This window comes from Bubalus bubalis, chromosome 4 (genome assembly GCF_019923935.1).
Source record: "Bubalus bubalis isolate 160015118507 breed Murrah chromosome 4, NDDB_SH_1, whole genome shotgun sequence".
Taxonomy (NCBI): domain Eukaryota; kingdom Metazoa; phylum Chordata; class Mammalia; order Artiodactyla; family Bovidae; genus Bubalus; species Bubalus bubalis.
Window position 1 is genome coordinate 83,246,779 of NC_059160.1, and position 15,497 is coordinate 83,262,275.

Consider the following 15,497-nt stretch of genomic DNA (forward strand, 5'->3'; position numbering starts at 1 on the left):
TCAGGAATCACTTTCTACAATAAGCAAGCTGAATCCTGAAACACTGAGGAGTTTGCTGAGTAAGGAAATGTAAGGAAGGTGGGGCAAGTGTGTGAAGTAAGAAGAAATTTATTACAGCTGGATGGAAGGGTTGCTAGTGGAGAACTGAGTGGGCAGAATCCTTGCTGATATGATATAGTATACTACTGCTCCCCATTATTTGCTTGCCTTTTCACTGCAACAAAATTATACATCTCTACTTGCTACAACATTTCTATAACTTCCCGGAGGAGGAGCAGACTTCCCTGCCCATTGACAGCAGGTTTGTGCCAACCACCTGGAAGGGAATATGACTATTCCAGTTCCAAGCAGAAGCTCTCAAAGTCTTTTCCTGCTTCTGCCAACTCTTATCTCTCTGTTTCTAAAACAGCCTTCTCCAGATGGGGCTGATCAATCAAGCCTGGAATCCTGAATGAAAAGGCAGCATGGTCAGATTTCAGTTGATAATAATGGACCAACTGGAATAAATATGCCACATGAATGCAAGATGGTAATAATAGGGGAACTGGGGAGGGGTTGTAGAAGAAAAGAGAATATAAGACTTTTTTGCAGTTTTTGCCCAACTTTCTATACACCTAGTGTGAAAGTGAAAGTCGCTTAGTGGTGTCTGACTATTTGTGACCCCATGGACAACAGCCTGCCAGGCTCCTCTGTCCATGGAATTCTCCAGGCAAGAATACTGGAGTGGGTAGCTGTTCCCTTCTCCAGGGGACTTTCCCAACCCAGGGATTGAACCCAAACCTAAAACCCCTCTAAAAAAATAAAGTCTATTAATTTGTTTGAGAATGACATGGATGTAAATAACAAGCTGAAGAAGAGTCAGAACCAATTAGCAGCCACCACACAGTATGAGTGAGAAATAAATGTTTGTTGTTCTAAGTCATTGAGATTTAGCAGTTGTTTATATGGTGCATAACCACAATGAAGGAAACTTAGAGAAGTCAGAGAGGCCAGAGTAGACTGAATTTTGCACTTTCCACAATGAGGAGATAGGAAAAAGTTCAAGCTGTCAGTGGCATGATCGAATTTCTGTTTTCTCCAAGTTCAACTGTGTACTTCCAGTTGGCGAAACATGAACATGCATGTTTATCTCTGCATGCGTACCATCTGAAATAACTATAAAGAATTTTGAAAAGGCAAAAACCTAAAAGAATAAAAGAGGGAACAGTAGGCAGGAAAAGGAAATTTTAAATATGAAAAGAAGATGGAAATTACTATTTTAACAGAGCCAAGGAAGCTGAAACCTGAGCCTGTGGAGGAAGAAAGTAAGAAACAAACCATTCATGCCACAGAATCCAACCAAAGCCCAGGAATCAAAAACACCAGGTTCCCCTGAAGAGGTGAATGTGTAAGGCATAGGCCTGAAAAAATGGAGACGTGATTGAAAAGTATTCATGAAGAACAGTCAGACTTTCACCTAAGAGTCAACAGTAGCGCTATCTAATAAAAACAATGTGAACCACATGTGATTTTACATGGTCTTGTAGTGACATGAAAAAGTAAAAAGATACAAATATCCAAATAGGATCATTTCCACATGATGTCAGCAGAAACACTATTGATGATATATTTCACATTCTTTTTTCATCCTAAGCCTTCAGAATTCATTGTGCATTTCACACTTGTACCATATTTCAATGGGCTAGCCACATGTGGCTAGTAACTACCATACCGGATACTGGATAGCATAGCTCCAGAGCACATGACCTTGGGGGCACAGACACAGCAGCTGAGGGAAGCTGGGGAAGCTCTGTACTGAAAAGAGAGGGACTCAATAAAAGTCTCCATGCTGAAATGATGAGATTCAGGCCCACTGGGCTCACCCTCCATTTCCCTCTGGCTCCAAGCCAATTTTTACAGTTTCTCCAGTCCCCTCACTGGCCATCAGAAGATGGGAGAATTCCTTTCTTGGAAAACTCTTTAGCTCAAGAAGAAAGATTAAGTGACAGCAACATTTGAGCCTTTCCCCCAAAGACACAGTAAAGAACTATAAGAAGACTTATTTAACCCACACAGGACTTTCAATTAGCATTTTAGTCTTAAATATGAATAAACATCAAAGGATCAGTAGGCAATATAGGAAAGACAACTCACACAAAAGAGACCTAAATAAGCAGAAACAGAATTAAAAGGAAATAAATATGTCAGGGAGAAGAAGAAAGTTCCAAGACTATAATTAATACTCTCACGGACACAGGTATTACATCCATGAAACAAAAGCAAGCTGTTGATGAGAAACACTAAGGAAAAAAATGTACATTTGGAGAGAAAATTACGAGATAAGAGATCAGACCAGGAGGCTGTATACCCAGACAATATAAATTTTACAAAGAGAGAAGAGAAAATTTAATGTGGAGAAATTATCAAAGATATCATACATAAAACTTCTCAGATCAAAGAATCTGTGTTTCCAGTTTGGAAGGCATCCTAATTACCAGGGAAATAGATGAAAGGAAAAGCCAACCCAACACACAGTGTCCTGACATTTCTCACTCCTGGAATTTAGGAGGGGAGACACAAAATTTCTATACCAGGAAGTATCATATCCAAGCACTGGAAATTGGAAAACAAGATTTTCAGCATTCTAAAGGAAAATAATCTATCTCAGAATTTTATATGAGCCAAGCTATCAATCAAGGGTGAGAACAGAATAATGCTATTTTCAGACAGGAAAGGTCTCTAAAAACTGCCTTGCTTTCTCAGGAAATGTCCGACAGCTATGTTATCCTCAGTGGAGGAAATAAAAAGAGGAATTCACAGAATTTGGGACACAGGGAATCCAACACAGAAGAAAGTTAAAGAGACCTCACAGGATGATAAAGAAGGGAAAGCACACGATGACAGCCGGGTAACAGGCCTGAAAAGCAACATGGCCAAGTGAGAGCAGGAGAGGAGAGGGCCAAGGGAGCAACAGATAAGAAAAAGGAAAGGAAAGCTGAAACCAATACACTGAATATAGAGCTCCAAAATATTAACACAAAATTTATAGCGTTCACAAAATGTTTGGAGCCTGATCATTTTCAGTGCACAGGGAAACAAGTGAACAAAACTAAAGAAACTTCACTTTAGAGAAACGCAAAAGTTATACACATACAAAAGGAACTATAATCATAGTATATACTTTGTGGCCATTGAATTAATGGCTCCTTTCCTTCTGTAGGAAAGAGATCTTTCCTGGTTCAGACTCTCAAACTATCTCAAAACGCCTTCTCCAGCCTTTCATTTTGCATCTTGCTATGTGTTTATTTGGTGTGTCCCCCATATTTTAGAATGTTCCTTCATTCAACTATTTATTTAGATTTCTTCTAGCTCCCCATTTCTACTGCCACAGACCAGTTTTACCCAGTTATGTTGGAATACTGGTCCCAGACGCCCAAACCACTTCTCTATGCTCTTCTATAAAGCACAACCAGGTTCTTTTTGCCGAAATGAATTCCTCTGTCTTGTGTGTTACCAAAGCTTTGTTCCTACTTGCAGTGTTTGCTCCAGTCAGCCTGGCATCATCTGCTTCAGTCTCCCTCCCCGGAGACACTGTTCAAACAGGAATGCCTGTTTCCACAGCCACACCAGCATCCGGGCACTGCTGTTCTAGTACCACAGGACCAAGTCTGTGCCTTTTTCTGGGATGGGATACCACCATTCCTTTAGTACCTTGAGGTCAGTTTGTTAACATGCCCTTCAAGTTCCCATCTTCTGTGATTCCTGCCTCTGGCCACCTACCTTCTTCAGCTCATTTCTGTACTGTTCGGAGCTGCTTCTCCTCTGACTCACTGCTCCCCTAATTCCCAGACCTTGTCTCTAGTGCCCCTGGGAACTACTTTTCCACTCTACACCAATTTCTATCTTCCCATTTCACCTCATACTGCTCATTCCATCTCTCCTGGGGTCTCCTCGATGCCTACTTGTGGCATGGCTTTTACCATTTAAAATTAAGAAAATTTACTCATTCTTGTGTTTCATCCACTAGACTTTAAAATTTGAATGCAAAACCAGGGTCCTAATAATCCAAAACAATAGTCTGTCGATAAACATTTACTGATTCAAACAAAGGTAGCATCACACAACCAGGTATTCATAATTATAGACTGCCCAAAGATACCAGCCTCTTCACTTGCTTTTCTACTATAATGTCATGGCTTTTTCATCTTCCCCTGTGCTCCTTTCAGTTATTCATCCATCAATACAAACACATTTCCCTGTGGTCAGAGAAGGGAAATAAGAGGATGGGAGAATGTTGACCCCACAACACTAAAAGAAGGAGATGGGTGTCTGGGAAAGTGGATGGAAGAAAAAGGACAAGAAGGTGAGCATTTCACTAGAAAACTGTGTCACGGTAAGCGAACCTTTCTGTAACTGCGAGAAAAAGATTAAGGACATGGTAGGAAAGGAGCTGTGATGCAAAACGTTGAAAAGGGCTGAGATAAGGGAGGCTGTTAAGCATAAGAAGCCCAGAATGAGTGGGGAGAAAAGCAGACAGAGAACAAAGACGGGAAACCTTTGTAAGTCTATGTGGTATAAGTATGTGGGTTCCACAGGCAGCCAGACTCAAGAGCACCCCAAATTATACCAGCATGCCACAGCTGAACTTATGTCCCTTTTATTTAATTCTAGTGTACCTTGACACATTTTTGTACAGTCTTGCCATGGTCCATATGGGTCCCATGTGAATAGATCACTCTTCTCTTCCACGGGGATATTGAAGGAATAACGTACATCAGGGTTGTATAGATTACCCACGCACAAAACCTCAATAAAAATGCAAAGGGGCACACAATCAATTCATAAAAGATGTATTCTTAAAAGATATCACTTTATGTTTAATAATAAATACAAATTATTTACTTAAGCATATTTTACTATTATGATTAAAATTGTCTTAGTAACAACTACTAAGAATTTACCTGCAAAACAAGTTCTTCTTCCAGTCGATCAGTACTATTAATCCTTTCAATTGAGTTGTTTGAACCACTGTATTCAAAAATAGCTCCTTGTACGTTGATTTCCCTTTTGGACATACTTACAACAAAATTCCCATTCAAAAGAAAATTCCCTTGCGTGTCCGATAATGCTGTAAAAGGATAGTGCTCATGAAACAGCAAAACCGTCAACGGTCCAGAAACAGTTTTAACTTTTACAATTCACATTCTTTTCTTCTGCAGTTAGAGAATATAAATATAAATTAATACAGAGGAAATAAACTTTATTTTACTATAAAGTGGTATCTAACCCATAAGCAGCGAAACTTCAGCATATCAGCCAAACCCATGAAAATACATTCACTCTATAATTTTTCTTTCTGAGAAGGTCATCTTTCACAAAGCATGCAGCACCAGGAGAGACATACAGGAAGTGGAAAAACAGAGAGAAGTCATGCAGACAGATCAGCTAAATCAATCCTGGTCATCCACGGGGAGGAAAGAAAGGGCAGCCAGGCTGCTGTAGTGTTCTGTTTACCTTGGAAAACATGTATAAAGCTTCAACATCCTAGGGTCAATATTTTAAAAGCCCATGCCTATCCACTCCTCCCTCTGTAAACATCTGGATCTTTTTCATGGGAGGCACTCATCATTGGTCATGCCTGTGTGAGTGGTTACTTTTTCAGAACCCTTCCACTGCCCCCTCTGTTCTTGCCCCTGGTGATTCTTGCGCTTTCCCATGGACAGGTATTAACATCTGCATATCAAATAAGTATATGTGTGCCTATCTATACACTAATATTTACATGTGTATATGAGTATGGAACAGAGTATGTATTCATAATTTGTTACTTTTGTAAATACAAAAATGCATGGCGTCCACAGTGTTGTGGTCATAAAAAGACCACAGGACTTGGTACGGTTGATTTAAATTCAAATTGTTCCAATTAATTACTATGTGATCTTGGATAAACTACTTGCTTTTTAATTGCATAATAGGAATAATAAAAATTCCCAACTCACAGACTTTTAATTAGAATAAAATTTGGAAAATGTTTTTTTTTTTAATGTATAAATTGTAAAGCACTGTGCTGTTAGTTTAAATTTTCGAGAGGGTGTCTAATATTTTAAATTTTACACTAATAAAACCCCCATGTTAATTAAATACATTTTTGCTGATTTACTATACTTCTCAGTGGAATAATCTTTTTGGAAAACACTTATTTGGTCTTCCAGGAAACCCTACCCAAAGCACACAAGTTACCATGACTAAACTTAACAAATACTACACACTTTAAACCAATGCTGAAGGGAATACTACCAAATATGTTTGGTGATTCTGTGTCTGTGTGGACTATTGTGATTGTCTTTATACACTACACTGAATTCAGTGAAGAACCAACAAAATGAAAGTCACTCTGTAAATTTGGACATTATCAGAAGTGGACAGCCCTGTTTAAAGGACTGCCTGTTACACTAAAATTAAGGGAAATAAACAAAATTTTACTGAGAAAAACTAAATATATTTCATTATTTTTAGTTACCAAAGCAAATTACAAGTCCTTTCTAAAGACTCCACACATATATTTTGCTCCCCTATTTAGATTTTGATATTCCCATTAGTAGTTCTTTCACAAAGTATACTGATATTTTAGTAGTGAACATTTCTAATCTTTAAACTTGAGCAGAACCAAATATCTACATTTGGATCCTAAGAGAGACATAACAAATTATCTATAATACATATGGCAAATGTCTATACCAAATGATATATATGGCATATATCTATGTATATGCAAAAGAAAAAGAAGTGCAACTAAATGTAAACAGTTAAAACATTTACCCTTTAGGAATTTTTTTTTTAAATAGAGGTGAAATTAACAAAACCAGAATTAACCATTTTAAACTGAACAACTTGATGGCATGTAGTACATTCACAACACTGTGTAACCTCTACTAGTTGTCTAAACTTTTTCACCACCCTGGAAGGAAAATCTGCATCCATTCAGCAGTTGTTCTTTCTACAGTTGACTCTATAAAGCCAAATATAATTTCTGAAATGGGCTGTTCATTATCGATTCAGATTCCCAATCAATTCAAAGCATTGATTACTTGAGCCAATATTTCACATTTCATTAATGTGAGGCAGGTGTTTTTGCATTATCAGCTTTATATCGCCAGCTTAGTGAATTACATGTAAGTCAATATTAAGGTATTTATCAGACAGAAACAAAAGATTTGTAAAGCATTCTTTTCATCTCTGGGCCTAAGTGAAATACTTTAAAGTCAATTTCCAAAAAGTAAATAACAACTGAAATGTATACTCTAGAAATAGCTAAAAGAGAATATATTAGGACTATGTTCATTAACATCCAAAAATATGAAACTATAGTTCTCTTTCTGTTACACAAGAGCAATAAAAATACAATCACAATAAAAAACTGTATTTAAAAGACTTGTACTACATGGTAAAGATATTTAAGAAACAATTTTAAAAACATTTCCCTTCCCTGGTGGCTCAGATGGTTTGAAATCTGCCTACAATGTGGGAGACACAGGTTCGATCCCTGGGTTGGGAAGATCCTCTGCAGAAGCAATGGCAACCCACTCCAGTACTCTTGCCTGGAAAATCCCATGGACAGAGGAGCATGGTAGGCTACAGTCCATGCAGTCGCAAAGAGTCGGACACTACTGAGCGACTTCACTTTTTTAAAAACATTTAACCCCAATGAGGTTTATAACTAGAGAACTGTATTCTAAATACACACACAACTTTAACTGAATATAACCCCTGGTTATCTAAAACACCCTCATGGGGAAAAAAGCTTAATTTGTCTTCCAGAATTTAATTCAGTATCTTTAAAACATGATATGGTATGTAATTCAAAAAGAGAACACATATATGGAGTCAGATGACTTGGCTTAGTCTGAGCCGAAATTGCATGTTTATTCAAGGGGCTCTTCTTGCCTTCCAAGAATTTACAACCACAGACCTCCATGAAACTGCACATACTGGCTGCCATTGAACTAAAAATGTTTACCCAGGTAATTGTCATCTTCTGGTTTTCCAGAATAGCTGTGCTGAAGAATATCAATGTTTGTTGCTCCTGGGGGAATCTTTACAACGACATTATAACCTGCAATATAATTTTATACATGTTAACTTTCATGAAAAGCAGATGGCCCAGAGGCTAGTACTGCTGAGTGAAAAATCTGAATAGTATAGTCAGAATTAATTTCATTTTATCTCTGAAAGATGATATGTGCTTATTCTTTTTGAATCAATATCTTATACAAATTACTAAGGATTAACAAAAAGTGGTTGTTGTCTAGAAACACAGAGTTTGCAATTCTTAAGGTGCACTTCCTAATTTCTCTTACTTTTAAAATTCTGAATATAGAATAAAAATGAATCTAGTAATTTAGCTCCTGAACTACTTAACACACACATTAATTTTTAAATATGACCAATACTGCTAACATTTTATACTTCCTAATGGGGAAAAATACAGGATTCCAAATGCTATTCACAAATCCAGGAGATATAAAAATAGTTGACCATTGCTAGATGTTTACACAGACTCAGTGAACAGCAAAATAGTGAACGTTAAAGAGAAATATTTTTCTTAAGCTTTTAGGTTCCAGTGTAAGCAGGAATCTCCATAGCTATCCCCCAAATTTTACATTATTTTTTAAAGTCTACTAACAAATTGTCAAGAGAAAAGTAAAAAGTTTACTCTAGAGAAATGTTTTATGAGACCAAATTCAATAACACTGGCACTTCTCAAAATATAAGGAAACACTATATCAAATATACATTACATTACATATACAAATATACATTAAACAAGAAACATTTTTCCTGCACTAAAACCACTCATGTCACATCGTTTTCCAAATACTCTCAGGTTTTAAGTCAACAATTAATTCTGCTCTAGTGATATTATTCTAAGGTTTTCCTTTCTCTTACTAGGATTTTCCTCTTTCATTTAATATAAAAACAAAAAGAGTTGAAATTTTTCATATACATTAAATTTTATAAATATGAAATTAACTTTAGAAGAGGAAGTTTTAAAAGAGGTTAAGTCTCATATGAGATTATCTTGTGTTTTCAGAGCAGCCTTATTTATTTATATCTCTTTAAGATATCACATTTAAATATAAGGTGATAAATGGTATGGTTATTCTGTATACATTAAATGCATACTGGTTGTAGATTATAAGCCTACAAAAATAATTTGACTCATGATTCTTTTTCACTATAAAATGTTCCTACCAGCTCCACTATTTATGTCTTTGCTATGCTTTTCAAGAAAGTATTCCAAGGCATTGCAAATGTGACAAGATGAAAGCTAACACTAGGGGGCAGTAATGTGACAAATGCTGTTCAGAACCTGCGCATGAATTTAATCTTTTTCCATTTGCAAACTGATTAATTCATAGCACAATTTTGCAAGGTTAAATTCTAATTTGGTGCATTCGGCTTTATATAGCAAAATTACTTTTCAGTGAATACAGACCAGACTTTGATAAATGTGTGCCACTGATGATAAAAAGGGATCAAATATATATGGTTTCCAAGAAATAAAGAATCATAACAACTAGAAAAATAATGTCAAATCATCTAGTAACTTAGATGCATAAGCATGACCAGAATAGTAAATGTTCTACACTTTTCATACAAATATAGTGATCTAAATGACTCTGTTTTAACTGAAGCAATTCTTACTACCTTAAACAACTCTGTTCAAAAACAAGTGAATACAATTTGAAGCTGAACAATAAAACTGTAAAACATACATCATTTATTTTGCAAAGAAAGTTTTAATGGGTTTATTTTATTACCATAAAAAACATTTCTCAGAAAATTTAATGGAAAATATCTGAAATATTCTCATAAAAATTTTCAGGAAAAATGAAGCCATGGCCAAATATCAATTATATCTGTAATCCAGACTTACTGAAAAATCAAATGTAATGATAATTCCAAATTAACATTTAAGTTAACAGCTTCATCCTTCACCTTCAATCAGTTTCAATATATCATCAATAAAAAACAACAGATAGAAAATAAAAATAAATTAATTTAAAAAAAGAGTAAAAAAAAAAAAAAAAAAAAAAAAACAGATAGGCCAGATCACACAGAAAGCATGTGGTTCAGATGATTAAAAATAACTGAAAGCAAATTTCCTGGAAAGATTATAAACATATACAATATAGATTGCAGAAGCAGCATTAAAAACACTTCATTAACTGGTACGACAGGGGGACTATTTACACATCATTGTCAAATTGTACTGGATTTATTCTAATAAATGCACCTAAACTTTTTTTAAGAATTAAACTTGTCTTAAGCAGGTAAATTCATTAATTCAATCATACAACTTGTACAAGATTTAATTAATCATTTTGAACTAAAATACAGAATAAACAATAACAAACCAACACTATTATTCCTTAATGATATAGTCCCATTATTATATCCAAAGAGAAAACTGGAAAGAAATGCAAAGCTCACCATAATGTGCGCTGTTGAAGACACCTGCCATTGTTCTGCAGGAGGAGTTATCCCCACCACACACACCACATTTGTCTCTCCTGGCCTTGGAGTTTAACACGTGATCACAGCCAGCTTGCTTCAAAATACAATAATTACAGTCAAGATTATTAAAATGACCAGCAAACCACTAATGGGGCTTTACAAAGTTCTTTCCAAAAATATTCTTTCAATTAACAGGAAATTCAATACAACAGGATTTTTTTCAGAATATCTAATGATCTTGTTATATGTACACCGGTATTTTCACATAGCTGTTCACATGGTTGAAAAAGCAGTTTTTTAAAGGATCATCTACATACTTCCTGCATCAAAATCACCTGGTGTAGGATTTAAAGATAGATTCTTAAATGTTCTTAAAAATTCCTGGAGGTTAAAAACTAAGAATCCACATTGTAATAAATATTGACAGTGATTCCTATTTCAATTATTTGAGAGTAATTCTTTAAGGACATGTGATTCAAATGGGACAAAAAGTAACACACTATACTAACTTCAAAAAGAGGTCGTTGATGATTTACTTTTTTTTTTTTTTTTTTTAACTTATGACCTTAGAAGTCTGAGGATAAACTGAGCATATCTGAAAGAAATAACTTATTTCCTTAAAATTAATATCCAGCATAATAAAGTGTTTCAGAAACAAATGAGTAAATAAATAAAGGTGAGAGTACACAGTTTGACCCAAGGCTTTGAAAGAACAAATGCAGCTCTTTTCCACACAGATGGTGCCCTCTGCATACACTGCAGTAACATTTAGTTCTTTGGAACACTCCTTTAAATTTAGTGATCAGGAGAATAAGAAAAATTCATAGGCCTTATGACTTTGTATTTACAAGGTAAATATTTCCAAAATGAAAATTTCATCCAGATATTTTCTGAAAGTAACATGCATCTTTATGTTCAGACATATGTCATATTTTCTCATTATATCTGACTCTCTGGGTTTAACTTAGATAAAACAAGTTTTCAGGCACCAAGTGCCCTTTTTCTCACATTTAAAAGTCAAATAAAGTGAAGTGAAAGTCGCTCAGTCATGTCCAACTCTTTGCAACACCATGGACTAGCCCATGGAATTCTCCAGGCCAGAATACTGGAATGGGTAGCCCTTCCCTTCTCCAGGGGATCTTCCCAACCCAGGGATCCAACCCAGGTCTCCCACATTGTAGGTGGATTCTTTACCAGCTGAGCCACAAGGAAAGCCCAAGAACTGGAGTGGGTAGCCTATCCCTCTCCAGAGGATCTTCCTGACCCAGGAATCAAGCCTGGGTCTTCTGCACTGCAGGCAGATCCTTTACCAATTGAACTATCAGGGAAGTTGAAAGCTATTTCCAATCTGTAAGTTATTTTCAGCTTCTCTAAACATCTCATTAGCCCTTTGGGTGCAAGGCCTTTATCACCTAGGTAATAACAGATGTTTGGTTATAGGGAGAAGAATTGGTCCTATTAAGTTCCACTTAAGGAATGAGTTCACAAGATGATACTTATATTCTTTAGACAACATTCACTATCCTAGTTCTCAAACTCACCATCCATTTTTAGAATTGCCATCTGCAATTTACATGCTTTAATTCAGGGGCTCATCTGCTCTCACCTAAAACCCTGCCTGAGTGCATGTGTGCTAAGTCGCTTCAGTCATGCCCAACTCTGTGCAATCCTTTGGACTGCAGCTTGCCAAACTCTTTTGTCCATGGAATTCTCTAGGAAAGAATACCGGAGTGGGTTGCCATGCTCCCCTCCAGGGGATCTTCCCAACCCAGGGATTGAACCCGCGTCTCTTACATCTCCTGCATTGGCAGGCCAGCTCTTTACTACTAGCACCACCTAGGAAGCCCTGCTAAATGGCCTTCCTAACTCCAGTTTCCTAACAACTCAGTACATTCTGAAGATTTTAACATGCAAATCAAATCACACCTCTTGCTTAACTCCAAATCCTTGGATCTTCAAGGACTTTGGAAAACACTTTCACATAACAACCATTAGCTGGTGGCCACCTCCAACCTTGGCCCCTTACTTCTTCACCTTTCTAAAACTTTCTTATCCTAATAATTAGATCCAGACTCACACCCTGCATGAGCCTCCCCAAATCCTTTAGCCACTTCCCCATAGAATAAGACATGCCATCTACAATGTTTGCATGCCACCTTGCAGATAAGCCCACAGCCCTGTGTGTGCACCCATCTCCCCCACAGATCTGCCACCATGTCAGAGGCGGGTGTTCTTTTCTATCCTTTCATCTCAGTGACTAGAACAGTATGTTGCATTCAGAGTGTGTGTGTGTGCACTCAGTCATATCTGACTCTTTTCAACCCCGAGGACTGTAGCCATCCAGGCTCCTCTGTCCATGGGATTCTTCAGGCAAGAGTACTGGAGTGAGTTGCGATTTCCTCCTCTAAGGGATATTCCTGACCCAGGGATCAAACCTGTGTCTCTGTGTCTCCTGCATTAGAAGATAGATTCTTTACCACTAGTGCCACTGGGGGAGCCCAAATAGAAATTTGGTAAAAGTTTGTCTAATGCATATAAATAGGAGAATGGAAAGAGGGTGGGAGGATATCACCACTTCCAACACAGAAGGAAAAAGTGTCTCCACAGAAGGTCATGTTCAAACTAGCGAAAGAACTTTGCATTCCTTGGGTCCTGAGACATCTTAGGAAGTTAACTTCATCCCTCATCTTGATTTTGAGCACCATAGGCAAAACAAAACCAGCAAACTCATCTTACTGCTTCGTGAGTCACTCCTGATGGCAAACAATAGCTCCTAACCATGTTCCTATAGACAGCAGGGTAGCAACAAAGGATGCTGCACTGAAATTCATAAGAATGTATATCAAGTTGCAGAAGTAATATCTGGCTAGAAAAATAGAAGGAAAACAGTATTCTGAAAGTCATTTTAAATGCAATAATTTTACTTACCCGACACAGGCCTTGAACACAGATGTCATTTGTTTCAGTTCCACAAGGAGTACCATCAGCAACCCTGTCCTTCAGTTGGTAGAAGCTAGTGGTTCCAGCCACCCGACAATAGAGTTTACAACGATCTTTTACAGCAACTGTAAGAAAAAGTCCAATTTGGGTGGACACGAACACAGCTGTGTGTTCCTTTGTCTCAAAATTGTTCACAGCAAAAAAACATTCTAATTACTTACTCCCACTGTACTTTGGAAGCCACCTCACGTTAGGGGAGAGACCATTGATGTTGAAATGTTTACCATCAAAATCAGAGCACTGCTTCTCACGGAAGTCTTGCTTGCCTTTTGGACATGAATCAGTGTTACATGATCGAAATTTCATCCTGCGGCCCACACAGTACTTGCCTCCGTTTCTTGGCCTAGTCAAATTCATTACAGTTTAAAGCACATCAGTACAAGGTTATTTCTGCCATTTCATTCTAAAACTGTTCCATCCCTTTCCAGGATCTGGAAAATCACTGATGTCCCACTAACACTTTTTGTTTTTAACAGAAGTACGTAACATGATTGGGAAGCAACTCTGTGGTTAATGAACTATAGAAAATCCATTTTAACATGGACATTGTGGCCCGGAGGGCAGAAATGATGTCTTATTCACGACTAGATTAACTAACAAGGAACTAATGGTGGGGATTTGTTTATTCATTTTGGAGGCAGGGAGACATATAGAGTGAGCCCAAGATGATCACAAAGGAAGATGACACCATGTTAAAATTAAAAAGAAGTATATATTACTCTTTGTTGTGTATATCCTACATATCACTCAGTTCAAAGAATTTCATGGTATCAATCTATAGACATCCAACTCCATTTCAGTTTATGTTGGAAGATTAAACTCTTATATGAAGACTTTCAGCATAATTCAACTATTTTAAAATTCAAATAAACTAAGTCATACTCTATTCATACTATGTCATATTTCTGCATTAAAAATTCTTTATTTATATCTATAATAAGAGAACCATTTTTAAAAATTTTTATGGAATGCCTAAATTCTTTTAAATAGTTTGGTGAGCAGGATCTGTGCTTCAGTACTTATTCAAGCTAAAGACATTGAAGCAACTATAAGATGAAAATAAGAAAAAGAAAATATGACATGACAAATTATACCAAACAGTAAGAACCAGTAACAAAACTACCTAGTTTACCCAGGAAAACCAAAGCACAGTTGAAAGGGGCCAGGCTCTTTTAACAAAAGCACAGTAAAAGTAAAAATCCCATTATATTACTGTCATTATTTGCAACTATTTCTCAAATTTACACTAAATCAAAAAAGAAAGAAAATGGCTGTCTTAACTCAAATTCTTTAAAGTATTTTACTTTGAATCTACCAAGATAGAGAGTAATATGGCTTAAAGTATTCCAGAAGTTTTCTGAATCTCAGAAACTTACAGACTGACCTCCAGTTTTAGAAGTGAATGAAACTGATGTTTACTTTCTGGTGCCTTGAGATAATCTTAATTTACAGTGACATAAAAAAGACATACTCGGGGCGATTACAGAGCCTGCTTGTGCTTTTGATTCCACCTCCACATGTTCTTGAACAAGAACTGTAAGGTCCCCATGGTCCCCAATCGCCATCTACAGGACGTGTTTCCATTTCTTTATTTACACATAGCCCATGGTGGCAATGCTATGAAAATGACACAAAAAGAAATGATTCGTGTGTTATCTAGTTAGGACATCACAGTAATAATAACAACAGCAGAAAGACCAGTAGCAGAAAATGCATACAACTTTAAGCAGAATGTTATCAATTCAGAAATGAAATTACATTTGATACCATTTTGTGAATATTTCCTGAGTATATACTGAGTAACTGTAAACAAATCAACAGAATGCAAAAAAGAACAGGAAATTTACTGTGCTTATGAGAGCTGGAGTCTCACTGGAGAAGGAAGACCTATACCTATGGGGAAAACTTAATAATGAAAAGTATTTTTGAAAAAGAAGCAAACAAATATTTGATTAATATGGTCTATAACCATGCTTCTACCTTTTATGCAAAGGTATCTA

At 36.6% G+C, this 15,497-nt stretch overlaps 1 protein-coding gene across 6 annotated transcripts in view; it reads right to left on the minus strand.

Annotated features, from left to right (window-relative positions):
• The window catches only part of ADAMTS20 (ADAM metallopeptidase with thrombospondin type 1 motif 20), a 203,859-nt gene that overhangs the window by 100,754 nt on the left and 87,608 nt on the right, over positions 1-15,497 (minus strand). For all 6 annotated transcript variants that reach the window (XM_025284010.3, XM_006077068.4, XM_044941654.2 and 3 more), the window contains 7 exons: positions 14,969-15,114; positions 13,659-13,840; positions 13,426-13,562; positions 10,474-10,591; positions 7,997-8,092; positions 4,941-5,107; positions 4,656-4,785 (listed from right to left, as the gene is read on the minus strand). In XM_025284010.3, coding sequence (XP_025139795.3) covers positions 4,656-4,785; positions 4,941-5,107; positions 7,997-8,092; positions 10,474-10,591; positions 13,426-13,562; positions 13,659-13,840; positions 14,969-15,114 — 976 coding nt within the window. The remainder of the gene's footprint in view (positions 1-4,655; positions 4,786-4,940; positions 5,108-7,996; positions 8,093-10,473; positions 10,592-13,425; positions 13,563-13,658; positions 13,841-14,968; positions 15,115-15,497) is intronic.